The 21,418-nt window shown below is 43.5% G+C and overlaps 1 protein-coding gene across 1 annotated transcript; it reads right to left on the bottom strand.

Annotated features, from left to right (window-relative positions):
- Positions 1-800: 800 nt before the first annotated feature.
- On the bottom strand, positions 801-1,765 carry LOC110137496 (serine/arginine-rich splicing factor 3). The gene has a single exon (XM_020893858.2). The coding sequence runs from the start codon at positions 1,649-1,651 to the stop codon at positions 1,157-1,159; it is 495 nt and encodes a 164-aa protein (XP_020749517.1). The 5' UTR covers positions 1,652-1,765; the 3' UTR covers positions 801-1,156.
- Positions 1,766-21,418: the final 19,653 nt, after the last annotated feature.

Genomic DNA, 21,418 nt, shown 5'->3' with positions numbered 1-21,418 from the left:
GTTCTCCCATCTGTAAAATGGAATAATAATAGTACCTACTTTAGTAGGACTATTAGGAGAATGTAAAAAAAGATCGGCACATGCTAGGTACTGGATGAATAGAAGCAATGATACTCTTTTGTTCTTATTGTTGCTTTTTTAAAAAATTAAAGTACAGTTGACTTAAAATGTGTTAATTTCTGCTGTATAGCAAAATGATTTAGTTATTACATATATATATACGTTATTTTTAAATATTTTTTTCCATTATGGCTTATCACAGGATATTGAGTATAGTTCCTTGTGCTATGCAGTAGGACCTTGTTGTTTATCCAATGATGGCTTTTTTTTCTTTTATTTATTTTTTTCTTTTTTTTTTTTTTTTTTTTTTTTGTAACCAAAACTTTAATCCCAAGGATTCTCACAAAACATATTACAAATGACAGCATGAAAAAAGAATCTTGCACAGTAACTCAGTTCAGCTCTACAATGTACCCTTAAACAGGCAGGACATTTGTTATCTTGAGTATCTCAGATTTCCAAATAAAGAACGTTACAAAGAGCTATGTATTCATATACAGCAATCACAGAAGGAACTTACAACCTAAAGCAAAGGTAAACTAACTTCCTTGAAACTTCTTAGATTCTACACCAACTGGACAACCTTTTGTCCAGTGTGAAGACTAGTGGGATTTTTAAACCTCTAATCTGGTTTAAGGGTGAAGCTTTAATTTTTCCAGCTGGTTTCTGAGTTCACAGCAGCTTTTAAAAACTGCTTAACTACAGCTACATACCATATCCCAGCTATGTTGAAAAAAATATTCCAATTTTTGCCAGTTTTTATTTCCATAATGTTACAAACATTGACTTTAGCTGGGCAGGAGTTAAGAGGTTTATTTATCAGCCTATGCAAGACCAAAATTCAAAGCAAATTAAATTCTGCTTAAGGGAACATTGTAAAGTAACAATTCTTGATATTACATGCCCCATATGATCCATTTCAAACCATAGAGAATTACACCTTTGTGTCATTGTTCCAACAAACAAATGTGAACAGCTAAAACATTTTAAAAATGCACCAAGCTTATGAAGTCTCAAACAAAACTTGAATTTTCTGTACATACTCCTGTCAAATGAAGTTATTTCCTGTACACCACTCCTCTTGCAAACTTGTCTTCTATTTCCTTTCATTTGACCTAGATCGGCTACGAGACCTAGAGAAAGAGCGGGACGGCTTGTGATTTCTCTCCCGCGACAGTGATCTCTCTCTTCTCCTATCTCTAGAAAGGGACCTGCTCCGGCTGCGGGAGAAGCTTCTCCGTCTTGGAGATCTGCGTCGAGGTGGAGGACTCCTCCTCCGATAATCATCTCGAGGGCGACGACCCCAAGAAGGAGGTGGGCCACGATTACGACTTCTCTTTTCACCATTCGATAGTTCCACTCTTACTCGGCAGCCACACAGTGTTCTCCCATCTAGCTCTCGGACAGCATCAGCTGCATCTCGGGGATCTTCAAATTCAACAAAAGCAAAGCCGGGAGGGTTTCTAGCAACCCACACACTTCGGAGTGGTCCGTAATAGCCAAAAGCTCGTTCCAATTCAGTCTTATTACCATTGTTTCCAAGATTACCTACATAAACTTTACAGTCCAATGGACAGGAATCACGATGCATTTCGAGATCTTGGGTTAGAAATGCGGAGGTCCAAATCCACAGAACCTAGGCTAGGTCTTCTCAGTTCCCTCCCGCCCACCGTTCCGGATGCTCTCGCACACCCGGCGTCCACGAAATGGCTTCTTTTTTTCTTTTAATGACAGTTTTTTAAAATTATTCTTCAAGATGATGGCTGAGTACCTAGAATATGCCAGGCCTAGGAGTTTCACTATCTTTTAAAATTGCATTAGAGAAATAGAAATTTATTTTTTCTACATTTACTTGCCAAGACTGTTCCAGGGGCTCGGGGTCCTGAAGCTTACATTCTATTGAGGTGGGGGGAGAAGCAATAAGTATAATAAATAAGTTAACTATATAGCATATTGAGCAATAGTAAATGCTGTGGGAAAAAGAAGTTGACAGCGGAGGAACACGTCGCAGTGAGGTCATGGCCAGCCTCAGTGAGAAAGTAAGATTAGAACAAAACTTTGAAGGAGAGGAGTGAGTCAGTCAAGCAGACATCTGAGAAAAAAGAAAAAAGTGGATTTACTGTGAAGCTGAAATTTCAGATCCATAACTTGGGGGCTGCCCCTTCAAGAATTTGGATCTAATTTTTATTTGTAATTTTTAAACAAAGGTCACAAAGCTGTATGCATGTTGGCATTTATCCTGCAGAAAAGTATTTCCAGCAGAAGAAACAGAGCAAAGCCTGTTAGGTGAGCCCACCTGCCTCCTCAAGGACTAGCAAGGAGACCCCTGCGGCAAGAGCAGGATGAGCTGAGGAGGTGGGAGGAGGCGGATAGATCATGCAGGGGTTTGGTGGCGGCTGTAAGGACTTTCGCTTTTGTGAGAAGCCACTGGGGGCATTGAGCAGAGTTGTGACATGACCCAATTTATACTGCGAAGCATTGTTTTGCCCAGTACATAGAGCAGAGAGAAGTGAATGTTTGGGAGTCCATGGCAGAAATCCAGGGGAGAAAGATGATGGTGGCTTGGACCAATATGGCAACAATGATGTCAAAGAAGTTGACTTCAAAGTATACTTCAACATACTTTGAAGGTCAAGTCAACAGGATTTCCTGGTGGAGTTGTGATGGGCTGTGAAGAAGAGCAAGAATATTTAAAGTAGTGAGGTAGCATAAGATCACCAACCAAGTGAGCCTAGAGAGGGAAGAGGACCAAATTTTGAGGCAAGACACATGCTAACTTTTCAACAAAAAAGTTTGAAAGCTCTGGCCTCAAATTTGATTGGGGTAATTCAGATAAAAGTTGAGATTTAATTCCTTCAACAGTCCTTTGTAATTTAATTGTCCTTATTGTTTAATTTAATAAAACTAAGGTGGGTGTGAGGCCTAATTTTCCTCTCCCACTCTGTGAAATTCAACTAAGAAGATGTATTATATTAGGTCAAAGAAAAAAGGCATCAGAATTGGAGTTTACAGTTAAGGGTTGTAGTCCCAGGCTACAGCTAATGGGACCATGAGCAAGTCACTTAAACCCCCTGTAATTGATCTCCACATGTGAGATGAGATGATTGGAATAAATGTCCCTTCCCCTTCTATTTTTATATATATATTTTTTTTTTTCTTGGCCACAGGCACACAGCCTGTGGGATATTAGTTCCCCAACCAGGGCTCAAACCCAAGCTCCCTGCTGTGGGAATATGGAGTCTTAACCACTGATCTGCCAGGGAAGTCCCAGTACTTACATTATTATTTCTGAGATGAGTCTATAATTGGCAAGATTTCTTGTTTTGTTTGTTTTGTTCTTGATATAGTATAAGGAGGATAATTTGAGCAGAAACAACTTGACGCATACTTTCTCTCCCTGACACCCGTCTTGGTCTGCATAACCTGGACCAAATTCTTCCATCAAAACGGAGTCACAACACTGTAAACTCCTACATCTCCTGCATTGGCAGGCAGATTCTTTACCACTAGTGCAACCTGGGAAGCCCATACCCCAATATAAAATAAAAATTAAAACAAAACTGAGAACACAGTCCTCTCTCTGTGGGATTCCTCCTGCGAAGGAATGGCAGGGAACACACTAAGCAATTCCTGCTCAGGAAGGGATGTTTCACTGGCCTGCCAACCTGTGACTACCCTGCAGGTATTTCATCAGATTTTTTGCCTTAAAGAGAATTCAGCGCTGAAGCCAGTAGCAGCAGCTCACCTGTGTGTTGGATCATGAAGCCCCTTGAGAATCTGATGCAACAGCTGGTCTATCAGGTCAACAGGAAAGATATCATTGCCAGTAAATATTAGAGATGGAACCATCATCCTGTAATAAATGAAGATAGAATTTAAGAGACTTGCCCTAAGCCTTGCTGTTGCTAAATGGTGACGTCAGACCTAAAATCTAGATCTTGACACTTGACCAATGTTCTTTCCATTATACAGTGTGTGCCTTGATGAATTTTAAATTTCCCCTATTTTCCTACAAAGATAGTTTTTAAAAATATTTGCAGGGGCATGTCATGTTTTGTTCTTAGTTCAGTTCAGTTTGGTTCATTTGCTTAGTCATGTCCGACTCTTCGCAACCCCATGTATTGCAGCACCCCAGGCCTCGCTGTCCATCACCAATTCCTGGAATTTACTCAAACTCATGTTCATTGAGTTGATGATGCCATCCAACCATCTCATCCCCTGTCGTCCCCTTCTCCTCCTGCCCTCAATCTTTCCCAGCATCAGGATCTTTTCCAATGAGTCAATACTTTGCATCAGGTGGCCAAAATATTGGTGTTTCCACTTCAGCATCAGTCCTTCCAATGAATACTCAGGACTGATTTCCTTTAGGATGGACTGGTTGGATCTCTTTGCAGTCCAAGGGACTCCCAAGAGTCTTTTCCAACACCACAGTTCAAAAGCAGCAATTCTTCGGTGCTCAGCTTTCTTTATAGTCCAACTCTCACATCCATACATGACCACTGGAAAAACCATAGCTTTGACTAGACAGACCTTTGTTGGTAAAGTAATGTCTCTGCTTTTTAATATGCTGTCTAGCTGGTCACAGCTTTTATCCCAAGGAACAAGCGTCTTTTAATTTCATGGCTGCAGTCACCATCTGTTTCCCCATCTATTTGCCATGAAATAATTGGACCAGATGCCATGATCTTAGTTTTCCGAATGTTGAGCTTTAAGCCAACTTTTTCAGTCTCCTCTTTCACTTTCATCAAGAGGCTCTTTAGTTCTTCTTCACATTCTGCCATAAGGGTGGTGTCATCTCCATATCTGAGGTTATTGATATTTCTCCCAGAAGCCTTGGTTCCAGCTTGTGCTTCATCCAGCCCAGCATTTCTCATGATGTACTCTGCATATAAGTTAAATAAGCAGGGTGACAACATACAGCCTTGACGTACTCCTTTCCCAATTCCATGTCCAGTTCTAACTGTTTCTTCCTGACTGGCATACAGATTTCTCAGGAGGCAGGTCAGGTGGACTGGTATTCCCATCTCTTTTAGAATTTTCCACAGTTGGTTGTGATCCACACAGTCAAAGGCTTTGGCATAGTCAATAAAGCAGGAGTAGATGTTTTTCTGGAACTCTCATGCTTTTTCGATGATCCAGTGGATGTTGGCAATTTGATCTCTGATTCTTCTGCCTTTTCTAAATCCAGCTTGAACATCTTGAAGTTCACTGTTCATGTACTGTTCAAGTCTGGCTTGGAGAATTTTGAGCATTACTTTACTAGTGTGTGAGATGAGTGCAATTGTGTGGTAGTTTGAGCATTCTTTGGTGTTGCCTTTCTTTGGGATTGAATGAAAACTGACCTTTTCCAGTCCTGTGGCCACTGCTGAGTTTTCCAAATTTGCTGGCATATTGAGTGCAGCACTTTCACAGCATCATCTTTCAGGATTTGAAATAGCTCAACTGGAATTCTATCACCTTCACTAGCTTTGTTCGTAGTGATGCTTCCTGATGCCCACCTGACTTCACATTCCAGGATGTCTGGCTCTAGGTGAGTGATCACACCATCATGATTATCTGGGTTGTGAAGATCTTTTTTGTACAGTTCTTCTGTGTATTCTTGCCACCTCTTCTTAATATCTTCTGCTTCTGTTAGGTCCCTACCATTTCTGTCATTTATTGAGCCCATCTTTGCATAAAATGTTCCCTTGTTATCTCTAATTTTCTTGAAGAGATCTCTAGTCTTTCCCATTCTATTGTTTTCCTCTGTTTCTTTGCATTGATCACTGAGGAAGCCTTTCTTATCTCTCCTGGCTATTCTTTGGAACTCTGCATTCAAATGGGTATATATTTCCTTTTCTCCTTTGCTTTTCACTTCTCTTCCTTTCTCAGCTATTTGTAAGGCCTCCTCAGACAGCCATTTTGCTTTTTTCATTTCTTTTTCTTGGGGATGGTCTTGATCGCTGCCTACTGTACAATGTCATGAACCTCCATCCATAGTTCTTCAGGCACTCTGTCTATCAGATCTAATGCCTTGAATCTATTTCTCACCTCCAGTGTATAATCATAAGGGATTTGATTTAGGTCATATCTGAATGGTCTAGTGGTTTTCCCTACTTTCTTCAATTTAAGTCTGAATTTGGCAATAAGGAGTTCATGATCTGAGCCACAGTTAGCTCCCAGTCTTGTTTTTGCTGACTGTATAGAGCTTCTCCATCTTTGGCTGTACAGAATATAATCAATCTGATTTTGTTGTTGACCATCTGGTGATGTCCATGTGTAGAGTCTTTTCTTGTGTTCTTTGTTCTTAATAGCATTATTACTCACGTACCATCATAATCAACCATTAAAAGGTTACAATCCAATGGTCTTTAGTACAGTCATAGACATGTGCAACCAACACCACTGCCTAATTTGAGAATATTTTGTTACCCCAAAGGAAACCCCATACCTATTATCCTTCATTCTTATTATCCCCACCCCCAGCCCTCAGCACCCACTAACCTACTTTCTATCTCCATGAGTTTGTCTATTCTGGACATTTTATGTAAATGGAATTATGTAATATATGAGGTTTTGTGACTGCTTCTTTCACTTAGAATAATGTTTTCAAGGTCCATCTGCCCTGTAGCACACATCCAAATAATATTTCATTGCAGGTAATATTTCATTTGCCCATTCATCAGTGGATGCACATCTTGGCTTTTTCCACTTTTTGACTATTGTGAATAATGGTACTGTGAATACTGTACTAGTTTGTGTGGACTTTTTTTTTTTCTCTTGGTTTATACCTAGAATTGCTGAGTCATGGGATAAGTCTGTGATTAACATTTTGAGAAAGCGCCAAACTATTTTCCCAAGTGGTTACATCATTTTATATTCCTATTAGCAGTGTATACAGCTTTAAATTTTTCCACATTCAAGTCAACACCATTATTGTCCTTTTTAACCATAGCCATCCTCTAATAAACATGGTGACAAATGTTGTTAGTCGCTACCACATTGGACAGAGTGGAACCAATTAGTCAGGGATTACAATGTAACTCAAAGTCAGATCATGAATTCAACTCTCATTTTATTCCCCAGCCAACACTTAATGAACCTTTACTAAGTGACATTTACTATACTAAGCACCATTTTATATTATTTCATTTAATTCTCTCAATACCACCAGCAATAGCTACCATTTCTGGCTCACTGGTTTAGAAAAGTTAACTTGGCTTGACTTTGTGGCCAGTGAGTGGCAAGTCATTTAGCCCCTGAAATGAGATATTTAATCATCACACTATCCTGCTAAATATTTCATTCAGCAGGTTTGCTTCTCCAAAATGAATGTAACCACTCATTACTTTTCAAATTTTTACCTTCACTATACCTCCTCTCTAAGGCTTCCCTAGTGGGTCAGTGGTAAAGAATCTGCCTGCAATGAAGGTGACAGGTGACAGGTTTGATCCCTGAGTTGGGAAGATCCCCTGGAGGAGGAAATGGCAACCCACTCCAGGATTCTTGCCTGGAGAATCCCATGGACAGAGGAGCCTGGCAGGCTACAGTCCTTGGGGTTGCAAAGAGTCCGGACATGACTAAGAAAGCACATGCATTCCTCCTGTCTGTGCCTCCCACTGATACCTGAATAGTTATTCTCAAACGTGGGTAATAGAATCACCATCTTCAATATGCTTCGTTAGCCTTACAAGTGTTTCTTATATAACCCCAGATTTGGGAATCACTGACTCTGTTAGAGTTGAGTGTAGCTGCAATGAATAGAAACAGTGCCATGAACAAGTGAGAAGTTTATTCTTCTTATCCATTAAGGAGTCCAGAGATAGCTGGTCAGTCTAGAGTGGGTATCAAGCTCTGCCATATTGGGAACCAGGCTTCATTTACCTTGTTTCTTTGCTTTGCATGGCTTCCATTTCCCCAAAGTCATCTCATTGTCCAACTGGCTGTTGGAGCTCCATCTACTATGTTTACATTCCAGCAGGCAAGAAGGTAGAAGAGGAGAGGAATACATGCATTTCTTTTAAGGATCGTCCAGAAATATTAAGTGGAAGTTAATTATATGAATATAATTGGCCAGAATTTAGAAGTAAAGCCACACTCTGCTACAGGGGGGGCTTTGAGTGGTCGTGTAGTCAGAGAACTATTAGAACTCTTTTATTGTAAAGGAACTAGGAAGAGTAAATATTTGGGACAATTAATCTCTGTCATACCCAGCAAGGAGTAAATTTTTCCTAATTCCACCTCTACTCTTGACCTGAGACCTAAGAGAAATTCTTTCTATGAGAGATTTAGATCCCATAATGAAGGTGGCTAAGGCAGTATTTGTCAAACTTTGTTGTACATGGGAATCACATGGGGATCTCAAAGACTACTGATACTTGGCTTCTACATCCATGGCTCTCTGTGATGGTTCTAACATGCCACAAAGTTTGGGAACAAGACTCTAAATCTTTGACCTTTAACCTAAGATCCACTGCATGTTGACTTGTTTCATTCTATTTGTCCCTTTGAGACCCCAGCAGCTGGACTGATACATATTACTGGTAGCAAGGTTAGGTATTATCAGGGCTTCCCTGGTGGCTCAGATAGTAAAGAATCTGCCTGCAGTGCAGGAGACCCAGGTTCAATCCCTGGGTCAGAAAGATCCCCTGGAGAAGGGAATGGCAACCCACTCCAGTATTCTTGCCTGGAGAATTCCATGGACAGAGGATCTTGGCAGGCTACAGCCCAGGGAGTGGAAAAGAGTTGGACACAACTGAGCAACTAATATGCTTTTCATGATCAAGGTGAATCCATTACCAGTCCTGCAAGGGCATGTCCTCCTGACAATAGCCTGTGACATTTTAATATACAGAGGAAAACATATTTTAATTGTAGCTATATTTGAACACATGTATTATTTCTGTGTGCCTTGAAAATAGCAATTTTGGTCGTGTGTGTGTATGTGTGGCAAGGCTCAGACATGATGGAGTATCATCCTTCAACATTTATATTTCAAACACAAGAACTCATTCAAATCAAATTCAGATGACCCTCTCTGTTTGGCAGTATGTTTGTCATCTAGAAACTCAGAATAGCATTTTAGAGATCCAGACAGTCTGAGCCAGTGGCATCTCAGCCTATTACTAGCTGTCAGATATTTTATCCATTCAAGTCGATAGGTGGGCAAAGGTTATGTTTCTTTGAATTGTTAATGTGGAGGCTTGTCTTCTAAGTTGAGATGTGAAAGGAGGAAAAGAGGAATAAAATGGAAATTTTTCAAAGAAGAAATCTAGACAGGTCATTTCATCCACCTCTTCACCTTCAGAAAGAATGACACTAAAACAATCCAAGCGGATGAGAATCTATACTATTTTTATAGCTCTTAAGTGACAAGATTGCACAACCCCATTCTCCCTGCACCACATTTCATTGTAATAATTTGCAGCTAGGAAATTTTTCTTTGCATCAAAGCCAAGGGCTCTGATGAGGTTAATCCTATTTCCTCCTAGCTGGTCTTCAGTTCAGGATGGGTAACAGCATCCTTTGTGAAATTTTCTCACACACTTGAAAGCTATAATTATGTAAATCTTCAGGTTTCTCTTTTCCAATCTGAATATCCTTCCTTCATACCTATCTGTTACATTGTTTTCAAATGTAATTATCTTCATGGTAATCTCTCAAACATGAGGTTCTCAAACTTGTCTGCACATTGGAATCACCTGGAAAGCTTCAAAAACTACTGGTGCCTGTGTCCCACCTCCAGAGATTGTGATTTAATTGTCTGGGGTATGTCCTGAACTCTGGAATTTTAAAAAGATTTCCAAATGATTTGAAATTGTGGACAAGTTTTTGAACCCCTGTGTGAACCTGCTGCTGGCCTGTTATCCTCCTCTCCTTCCTCCTTGCTATTAGAACCTCAAATAGCAGTGCCAGATTAGGATTCATAATCAGGGAAAAGCAATTTCCATCCCTAAGTACCATTAGAATCATCTGTAGAGCTTTGACATTAGGAATACCTGAACCCCACCAACAAATTAGAACAGTTAGAAGTGGGACTGAGGAACCTTTAACTTTAAAAATGCTCTCCTGGTGTTTCTAATGCATTACCAGGCTTGGGAGCCATTGGTGACAAGCCAGTGGTTCTCAAGGCATTTCCTAAGATCAGCAGTACCAGTGTCACTTGGGAACTTTAAATAATAAAATCCTCAGGTCCTAACCGAGGCTGACTGAATCAGAATCTCAGGGGCTGGCGATGAGCGGTGTTTTAAGCCCTCCAGGTGACTCCAGTGCTTGCTGACATTTGTCAAACACTAGTCTAAGCCAGCTACCGTGAACTCGGGCCCTAATTTCCCAGCCTCACAGCACATGGCCATGTGACCCAGCTCTGTCCAATGATACCTCGCAGAGGTCTGGGAAGAGGTGGCTTCTGGGAAGGCTCTTACTTTCTTGATGCCGGAGAATGGACAAGGCTGGCAGTATGTGTCTGCTTCATCCTTCCTCACCATCTTGAAGGTAGGAGACCCCTGACACTATAGCTGCCATCTAGGAGGCTGCAAGGCAAGCAAACCCAAGGAAAGCCCAACAGAATCTCATAGATCTTGCTCCTGGTTATCGTACATTGCTAACCAATACCCACAGTAGCCCACTTCCATACTTGTAGTCATGGGAAATATAAATTCCTACTTATTGAAGCCATAGGAGGATTTTATAATGGATGCAGCAGAACACTATCCTAACTGATAGAGAACCAGATCTCCCAGTACCATGTACATGGAGAAAACTCAGAATTGGATCCAATATTGGTACTTGAAGCTAATGCTAAATTTAAGGGACTGTCACCTAAGTTTAAAGGATTGTTGCCGTCTATCTAATTCTAAATATTCCTAGCTACATATCAGCATTACACAAAGGAGCTTATTTTAAATGATTCCTGAAGCTCACCCTGATGTTCTGAATTGGAATCGCCCAGATTTGTACTGGGAAACTCTGCAACTTAACAAGTTAACTTCTGCTCCCTGCTGGCCCCAGTCCCCACGTGGTGGCTCAGACTAGGGTGAGGCAGAGAAAGAGTTCAAGGGTGAATTTTAAATAGGCACCCACTCCCAGGGTGGTGCAACTGTGTATCCTACACTTGCAAGCCCCTGAGAGTGAGTGCCTCCTTAAATTTTGTGTCATAGGCACCTCATTTGGTCTCACCCTACTCTCTACTCTGATTCAGATTAGATACTTTAACAGGTGCTGCCTGTCTTTAAGAGGCAACCCCAAATAATCCTTTAAACAAAACCATCAGCTAAATCAACTGAATTATCTAATTTTGCAGTGGTGGTTCCAGCATCATGAAGACACACACGTTTATTTATAAGTTATGCCACGTACAGTTTAATTTCAGTTTGGGGTCTGCATCTCAGTGCCAGGTGACACGAGTTCCCTTCTGAGCTGCAAAATAGCTATAGAGCTGATTGTCTCCACCCCTGTTCACCCACATGAAAACAGAAACGTGATCTTGTGAGACAAAAATTTAATTAACTGAGTCAATGGGTGTCGGATAGCGTGGTGGAGGCAGAGTCCAGGATGGAGGTCCTCCTCTAGCTACAAAGCACTCAAGTATCAGTGACTAGAATTAAAAGTAGAAACTAGTAGGTGTTTGTAAAAATATGTGTCAAGCTTGGCTATTCCTGGTTTCCCCAAAGCATTTTAGGACACATATATGCTGCGGTCTCCCAGAAATAGAAGTGTGGGTAACTCAACCCAAAGTTGTGGTTCCTGCGTGCTGCCCGTGTTGGGTGGTGCGTCAGCAGAATGCATGGGGAGGCGTCTGAGTGGCCTGACATTCGGCAGCTTCCTAAGGATGTCTCCTGAGGCTGAGCAGGGAGGGAGGGGTGCTGATCAGGCACAGGAAGGGAAGTCCCACGTGACTTAGGTTGAGGCAGAGCGTCCGGACTGAAGCTAAGATGGATGTGTTTCAGTCCACGTTTCATGACTCCGGCTTTTGATTTCATAGGTGTACTGATGGCAACAGCTGGTGGCTTGTAGCCGGAGAGCCCTAACCAAGTGAACTATAAAAGGGCCCTCTGTCACATCCGCCTGCCTGCTGCAGAGGCGGCCTTAGATTACCTGTCATCTTGGTGTGGCTGGTAGGCACCCCAGTACCGATCTGGCAAATATTTAACAAGTAGTTGCTAAAAATAATGACTGTACTTCCCTGCCTGATGTACGCTAGAGACTCCGGCTGAGTTCTCTCCGTATGATTGTCTGAGATTTATGGCAGCAGGATTAGATGTCCTCTCTCTCGCTGCGGACGGGGATTAGTTACAATTCTACCTGTGAACAGGAGTTGAGTAACGGCTGTCTTGAGGCTACTTCCCAGCTTCCTGTTCTGACAGTCTTGAAGCGGGCAAGGTAGCACTCAGCAGCCACTGGCAAACTGAGACTGGATTAAGTCAACACTCGAATGTGTCAGAGGGTTTGGAGCGAGCCCAGAATGTGTTTGCTCGCTGGTATGATTGAGAACCCACATGTGGTGCCAGACTCAGCCCGCCCTGCCAGCACCCGGGCATATCTGCAGTGTTCGCTGAAGCCTGTGCTCTTGGTATAGGGGGCCCAGCCGGCTCTGTCTGCAAAGTCACACTCCCAACACAAAGCTTGGATGTTCTGATGAGATGCAGCCAGGCATACAAAGGGAAGAAACAGCATGAGGTATGGGATATGTTTTTAAAATATTTAAGAACTTCAGCAGAGAATGAAGAAAGAAAAATAATAAAAGGGGCTTGAAAGAGCAACTAGGACAGAATCATGATTGTTGAATCTGGATTTGGGGTAAATAGGAATTTATTATTCTGTTCTTTCTGAGTTTGTGTATTGGAACAGTTTCAAGGTGAAAAATGTGTTTAAAGGTTAAATTGTCATGATAAAGATTGTGAACATTGTGGTAAGTTTAATGCATTTTTTTATACACTATTCATTTCTTTCAGGTGACCTCAAGCAACAAGGGGCCAGAACTATGTGGATTTTAATTTGGAATGTCCTTCCTACCCAGCCCTATCCACCTCCTGCTTGGGCTCAGGACCCTTGTTTTTCAGTGAAAAATGACTGGGGCTCAAGAAATCCGAGTTTAGGTTCGATCTGTTCATTGACAGGGAGACCTTAGATAAGTCACTCGCCTGTCCCAGAGCGGCTTGCCTTCTTCTGAGAACTGGGGCTGAGCCTGTGAGAACAACAGCCCCCCAAGTTCTTGGAAGATCAAGTAAAGTGAGATACCCTATGAGGTGTTGAGGAAGTGCTGTTAGTGACAAGAAGAGGTCATGTCAGCATTCCCAGGGCTGTGTGAGAGCTGCCCCAGAGGTGTGTTAAAATTCTGATTCTGGGCCTCCCCCGCAACCTACTGAATCAGGATTTCCAGAGCTGGGGCCCAGGAAATATGTGCGACCGATTTTGCATTGCAGCCTAGTTGGGGCTGGGAAGAGATACTGAATTCAGTAAAAATAGTAGAGGGTCTTTCCCACTTTCAAAACAGAAATAGCTGTTTGGGGGGATTGGTCTTCTTTTGTACCAAGTTATTTTGATGGTTAGGTGCAAGGCCCAGATTTGGGATAATTTCAATGTGGAAAACAGAAAACCAGAATAAACAAGGAGGGGGGAATCTGTACAGGTCTGGAAGACTGAGGTCTTTTTAGCCAGAGCTGGAATGGTTCCCTGGTGGCTCAGTTGGTAAAGAATCTGGCTGCAAAGCGGGAGACCCAAGTTCCATCCCTGGGTCGGGAGTTCCCCTGGAGAAGGGAATGGCAACCCACTCCAGTATTCCTGCCTGGAGAATCCCATAGACAGAGGAGCCTGGTAGACTACAGTCCATGGCGTCGCAAAGAGTCGGACAGGACTGAGCAACTAAGCAACCCTCCTGAGAGGGTCCCAGCCCACTGCAGGAGCCTAGCCTGGGAGAGCCAACCTTCTCCAGTGAGAGTGCCCGGAGTCTCTCCTGTCTAAGGATCCCTGGGTGGCTGGTCCAGACAGCAGGGCCACATGTGGGAGGGTGCCCTTGTGGCCCCGACTCCAGGCCTGTGCCTCCTTCACTGCACGCCCCCGGGACTGGTTGTCCCCCACGCCTGCATCCACCACGCTGGCCACCCCTCTGCGTTCCCCCGCAGCACATTCCAGCACTGGTGAGTGTTTGCTCACAAGCCTCTTTCCTCCCACTTTTAGTTCTCTGAGAATCATTGTTTGTCTCATCTGAAAAGCAACCAAGTCAGTATTTATTAACTGACTTGTGCTGCCTTCGAGGCCTTGTGCTACCGACCTCAGAGGAGACAAACATGAGGAAGAGGGAGCTTTTGCCCTTAAGCCACCAGACTTATGTGGGGAAAGAGGAGATGCTGAGACGAGCACATGGATAGTCCCAACACAAAGGATCTGGCAAGCGCCATGAGTTGTGTGAGTTGTGAAGGGATCTTAAGGAGGGTGGTCACCTTCAAAAGACTTGATGGAGAAAGTGTGGTATTAGAGGTGGGTCTGGAATGGTAAGTAGATCTTCTACAGGCAGAAAAGCATGTGGAAAGTGTCAACACTGGGGGAAGAACAGGAGCAAAAGCATGGTGGTAAGAAAAGGTGGTGTGTGTGTGTGAGTGAGTGAGTGAACGAACGTGTGTTGTTTAGTCGTTCAGTTGTGTCTAACTCTTTTGCAACCCCATGGACTATAACTCGCCAAGCTCCTCTCTCCATGGGATTGTCCAGGCAAGAATACTGGAGTGGGTTGCCATTTCCAACTCCAGGGGGTCTTCTCAACCCAGAGATAGAGCTCGAGTCTCCTGCACTGGCCGGCAGATTCTTTATCACTGAGCCGCCCTGGAAGCCTGTGTATGTGTGTGTGTCTGTGTGTGTGTGCACACACACCTGGAGAAAAACAAGCAATGACATTTAGGCTGGATCCTGGTCTGAATAGGAGACCAGTGGGGCACAGATATAGGCTGGGGCCATTCAGAAGAGGCATTTACTTCAACTTGTTAAATTGAAGGTTTTTGAGAAAAAACCTGATGTGATCCAAGCAGTTGTTTGAGAGCGTTGAATTAGCGACCAGCCTGCAGACGGGAGAGTCAGACAGACCAAGCTGCCTGTGTGGAGAGGATTGGAGAGTAGTGACCCTCAGGATGGGGCAGAGGGCCACCTCATGGTGGTACCCAGAGCCCAGGAAACTCTGGAGTCAGGCTGCAGAGGAGATTTTATAAGGTGTTATTTTAAAAGCTCCAGTTAGTCTGAGGTGAGCCACTCTCTGTCCTACACCTACGGTTGAGGTCTGGAGAAGTCGGCATTTTCCTATCTGACATAAGAAACACAAAATCAAGTTTCCTCCCCAAAGAACTGACTTTCAACATTGCCAATTTCGCCTTCCCCTGACACCTATAGACATTCCACAGAGATCTGCAAAAAAACCCAAAAAACCCAACCAGATGCAGGCCAGGGTACCCTGTCTTCCTTGCGTCTGCAGAGCTTCTGAACAGCCCCGCTTGTGGATGATTTTATGAGCATGCAACAGTCTCCCTCCTCCCTCGACACCCTTCCCCTCCCATAGCTCCTGCCAGGTCTCCCTGTCCCATGGCTCCACCCTCCAGCTCCAAACCACTGTCTCTCACTTCTACCACTGCTGGGACCTTCTGACCACCTCCATGCCCTCTTGTTCTCTCCCTGGACCTGCCCTTCGAGCCACAGACAGACTTCCAGAGCAGTCCTTTTCAGAGTGAAGCAACACTATGTCGCTGTATTCTTTCAACCCTCCGAGGATACTGCTCTGGCCTCCTTGCCACTTGCACACCCACCAAACGTGTGCCAGACTCCAGCCTGGCCCTTGCTGTCCCCTCAGTCTGGGATGCTCTCCCTTGCTTTATGGTTTTGTCAGAATGCCACCTCCTCAGAGCAGCCTCCTGGAGATGCCCTGTCACTCTCTTATCTATTGACCTGCTTCATGGATCTTTGTAGTGGTGATGACGTGAGTATCTGTGCTGTTCATCTGCACCAGCAGGATGTGAGCCCCCTGAGGGTGGCTTTCTGTTTTGCCCATCTTAGTTGGTTCAGGGCCTGGATAAGGGCCAGGTTCTCAAATATTTGTCAAATGAATGAATGTGGAGATCTCTCTAGAAAACACTTTCCTTGGGATTTGCTGCTGTTTCTCAGCTCTCATTTCCTTTGGTCCTTGAAGGTTTTGACTTAACTGAGCACCCTAGACATGCCCTGGACCAGCATGGAGCTAAAGGTTTCTTCTCTTCCATCTCAGACCACTCTTGATAATTTCCCAGACTCCCTAAGTAAATACACCCCCAGATTCACCTTTACCCTCCTCCCTTTCCCTCTGCCTTTCCTCCATCTTCATCTCTTATCTCTTTGCAGATGATGCCTTACTATTTACTTTCAGCCTAGATCTCTACTCATTCTAGTCCTTCCAGTGCCTACTAGACGTGATGGCGCCTCATACTTCATTTAAAATTTTTCTTCCTCCTCCTCCTCACTTTTTGATGCACTGTGTGTTACTAGCACTACTATTTCCTTGGCTCCCAGTTTAGTTAGTCTTAGAGTCCTTTTTTGCATTCCTCCTTCAGACCCTCTTTCCTATGAGTCATCAGTTCTATTGAATCTTCCTTTGAGATGCCTCTTACGTCTCTTCAGCTATTTCCATTCGCGTAGCATCCAACCTCGTATGGTCTTTGCCTCCTGACTAGAAGCAGTTTGACCTCTTTGGTGGTTCCTTTCTGGCTCATCGGCCCCTATTTAAGGCCCTCTCCTTTTGAAATCTGTGCTCCAAGGAGTTACTCCAGGCTCTGAGCCATCAGCCTCACTTCACTGCATTTCCAGTCCAGTTGTAGCTTCCTGCACTGCCCAAGGCTCCTAACTCTGCTCTTAAATGAAAGCCTAGAAGCCACGTAGGCCAGGCCCACTCCTTTCACTGCCTAGACCCAGCTCCTAGCACCTCAGTCCAGTCAGAGGCCTCAGTTCACATCTCCCCAGGCAATGAGGTTTGAAATCACCTCTTCACCAGCACCCACACCCCACTAGTCTCCTCCCCTCATTCCCAGATTCAAATAAAAGAATGATTTTTGAAAGAGTTGCTTTAAGCCTTGGCTACCCTGCTAAGAAATTAATAGCTCTCATGTCTGACTCTTAGTGACCCCATGGTCTGTAGCCTGCGAGGCTCCTCTGTCCATGGAATTCTCTAGGCAAGAATACTGGAGTGGGTTGTCATTTCCTTCTCCAGGGGATCTTCCTGATCCAAGGATCAAACCCAAGTTTCTTGCTTTGCTTGCATTGGCAAGTGGATTCTTTACCACCATGCCTCCTGGGAAGCTCATTTCCTACATAGTGAAGACCAAATACCTCATCTTGGAACTCAAATTCGACTATAATCTACCTTTTCAGCCATAAAATTCCTAAAATAGGCCCCAAGTGCTTAGAGGAGCTGGGAAGGTAATGGAGATGAGTAACACATACATTACAGTAGGGAGTGGTGGAGACAGCAACCTGGAGAATACGTGTGCTGTTTAAAGGGGAGAAGGAACCAGCTGCTGCCATAAGGAAATCTGGGGCCTGCTGGTGCCCAATGTTCCGATGATTCAACAGAAGCTAGAAATCGGAATTTTGAGGCAAAGTTTCCTGAGCTTTTAAATTTTGGCTTTAAAAAAAAATTTTTTTTTTTTTTTTTGGTACAGTGCAAACCATATCTGCTGGCTCAATCCAGCTGCAGAGACACCATTAGAATTTTGCCTTCTGTACCAACAAGTCAGCCAAAAGCTCTGAGCCTACACCTGTGAAAATAGTAATACTAGCGATAAACAAGTGTTAGAACAGTGTTAAAGATCTATTAGTTCCCAACTGAGACCTCCTCCTTGGTGTAATCAGAAGGAAAGAGAATTCAAGTGGTAATAACTTTCCCACCGCGCGAGTCAATGGCATCTGCTGCCGCGCCCGTATACAACCTAAAGTCATCCCATGAGGAGCAACAACGCAGTTTGTAAAGGCACACGCACACTGTGTCCCAGTCTGGCGTAACCTACACATGCAATGCTCCTTGTAGTAAGTAAGTGCCATTTTCAGAGGCTTGAAACAACATTTTTTTTTAACATTTTTTTTTTTTTTTTTGGCTGCACTGGGTCTTAGCTGCGGGGCATGTGGAATCTTTAGTTGCGGCAAGTGAGATCTAGTTCCCAGACCAGGGATGGAACCCTGGTCCTGTTCTTTAGGAGTGTGGAATCTTAGCCACTGGACCCAAGGAAGTACTGAGACAACATTCTTTCAAGAGTCTGTGCTCCAAACGTTTGTTTACCAGGGTCTTTTTTTTTCCACCCAAGACGGAGCACACTTTCCCCGGAAACGGAGCTATAAATAGGACCACAGAAGCAACGCTGCAGATGGATTACTTTACATTTGCAATGAAAAAGAGTAACCAAGAAGGCTGTTGCAAATGTATGGTGTGACGTATCAACCCCACAAACTTCCTCGGCCCCTAGCGGCTCCTGGTCCGAAATAAACCTCTGGGAGTTGGGCCTTGGCGAGGAGGAGCCAGAACAGACAGAGGGTGGGGCGTGGTGGTGGAGGAGAGTGTTTGACCGGACGCAGAGTTTGTGAAGACCCTGAAGGGAAGGTGTTGGCCTTCTAGCCATACTCCCTGGACTTGTCCCGGGAACGGCCCTTCTTTGACGCTGGGGGCCTTGGAGTTTGGCCGGAAGTAAGAAAGGGGAAAGCATGAGTTTGGGGAGCATCTGTCCAGCTGTCCTGGGGCCAGAGAGCATCACGACAAAGTACAGTTTTCCTTCCTGAGCTGGTGCAGTGAGATTGGGAGGCTGAGCAGGGAACCACATCCGGAAACCTCTTCCGCCCAGGTGGGAGATCCCTCTCAGCTCCCCACGCCTTTCTCCCAGCCCTGCCTTTCCCTGGGAGCTGGCTGGAGACATCTCCTTTATCTCGTATTTCACTCTTTCTCCACAAGTTCAGTAAATGGAGCTGACAGTACCCCAGGGGACTCCTAGCGTCTCCTTAGTCTCCAGGGAGATGCCTCCTGAATGAAAGGATCTACACACACATTTATTTATACATATGCCTTCCTGTTCTCTCAAGCCCCAGAATAGTTCCTGCTCTGGGCTCCCACACTCAACAGCCTCATTATCTTCTCAGAAATTTTTTTCTCCTTCCTCATACCATTGCCTCTGCTTCCCCCCAACTGCACACACACAAATAAATACATACACTTCCTAATGTCATCTGTGAAGGCTAGGAAAACTACTGAGGAGAGAGAAGTAGTTAGAGCTTCACCCACCTGGCAACTTTATCTCTGCCTCACTGTGGGACACTAGGAAAGCTGTTCCCAGAAGGATGGAGGGCATGTTGCTCTGTTCCCTTCACCTGCTCACTCCATTCAATTTCATTCCCACTGATGACTGAGCCCATAACTCATTTCAACTTTTCTTTTCTTTCTTTTTTGGACCACGTGTGCACATGGGATCCCAGTTCTCCGACCGGGGATCGAACCCACACCCCCTGCATTGGAAGCACAATGTCCTAACCACTGGACTGCCAGGGAAGCCCCCTCAAGTCTTCTTTTCAAACCTAACTTTCTCAGTCAAGACTGCCACAGACACTTAACACCTCTGCCTCCTCCTCTTCCCTCCCACCTCCCCCACAGTCGTCATCCCCCTGCCCTCCTCCCTCCATGCTCCCATCCCCCTAGTTTGGGAAACTGTGTCTTGCTTTTCTATTTCTGCCATTGATGAGACGCAGTTCTGAGGATAAGACACCACAAGGTGCTCAAAATGTCAGCTAAATCTGTTTGTAAATGGCATTTTAGTCACATTTCCCAGTAATACACTGAATATTTTTCTTCAACCTCTGAGCCCTTTTTCGGTTGAAGCATTTTAAAATGTAATGTAGTAGTCCCAACTGTTAATCTGAAAAGTGCAATGGAACACTACAGGCATATCCAGAAGTCTGGAAACGCAGATAAAATTCTATCTTTTCTCATGTTAACAATTAAATCCACTATTTTTAAAGTGAGCGATTCTTCACCTGAAATGTAGTTGAAAACAAAAACATATTGAACATTTTGTAAAATGTAAATACTGTGCTTTAAAAGGTAAGTTTCTCCCATGCTTCCTAATTTTACAAACACTCCATGCCACACCCTGTAGTTTAAAAACCTTAACAAGTGGACACTATAATGGGTGTGTGTTCCCTCACAGTCTTCTGAGCGAATTGGATTAATAGAGCTACTTATCAACACACAAACCTTCTCGTGAGGATGACCAATTCAAATGCAGAGTAAACTTATAATGTATTTATCAGAACCAGCCAGAAATGCAGATGATTTTGAGTTTTGCATTTTAATGAAATCCTGGAGCCTCCAATGAGAAGCAGAGTAGAAAAGGTTCATAGTGTCCTGTTTCTCCTTTTCTCTAAAAATAGATTTCTTATTACATAAATATTCTCTCTGTATGACACAATAAATCTAAATAAGTTTGAGAGAAATTTTGCTCAGAATCCAGTCACCTCAGCACAGCTGACTTTTCATTTGAACCAGCTCCCATGCAGCCTTTGTGAAAAACTGCCATGAGTTCATTCTCCCATTTTCAGCTCATACCATCTCAGAGGCGTGTTCCATGTTCTGTGTAGTCTTTCTAATTTAAAGTTTAATTACTGTACCACATTTTAAATTATTCCCTTGCTGTGGTACATCTATTTTGCAATCTTTTTTATAATAATTAATGTAGCAGGTAATCGTTGTTCATTTGGGTTTTTTTCCTTATGGGTTGTTTCTTCAGAATACATTCCAAGAAATAGGATAAAAGGTCAAATGATTGGATGCGAATAGGTTTTCATTTTACCCTCTGACCAAGGGGCTCTGAGAGCCCCTGCTCATGGAGTCCCACCTTTTCCATCAGAGATGGATAGTTCTCCATCAGAGGTTTTTCAGGTGGTTGCTGTCCCGCTACTAGAATGCTGGGACAAGGTCACGGTCCATTTCAGGAAAATGTAGGCTTAAATGTTATGAACTTTAACCCATATGAACTTGTTATTTGTTGTTATTACATGATTCTCAACAAGGAGCATCACCAGCACTGAAGGGAAAAAGAAAACAAAAAAATCGCATGACCAAGTAGTGACATTTAAAGAGTTGTCTGCCCCTTTAATAAGTGTAAAATGGTTCTCACTGTTGTTTTAATTGCATTTCTTTTACATTAGTGAGATTGAATTTGTTTCATTATATTTATCAGTTATTAATATTTCCTTTTGAATGTAGTATATTTCTTTCCCCAACTCATTTACTATGATAAGGACCTGATATTTTTGTATGAGCATCCTCTAGAATATAGGTTTTAAGCCTTTTTAATATATGCCAACAATATTTTCCAGTTTATTTTTTCTCTTTAAT

Source organism: Odocoileus virginianus, chromosome 4 (assembly GCF_023699985.2).
Source record: "Odocoileus virginianus isolate 20LAN1187 ecotype Illinois chromosome 4, Ovbor_1.2, whole genome shotgun sequence".
Classification (NCBI taxonomy): Eukaryota; Metazoa; Chordata; class Mammalia; order Artiodactyla; family Cervidae; genus Odocoileus; species Odocoileus virginianus.
This window is presented reverse-complemented; position numbering and strand designations above follow the sequence as displayed.

Excerpts from the sequence above, each read along its gene's own strand:
- LOC110137496 (XM_020893858.2), bottom strand. The coding sequence starts at position 1,651 with ATGCATCGTGATTCCTGTCCATTGGACTGTAAAGTTTATGTAGGTAAT.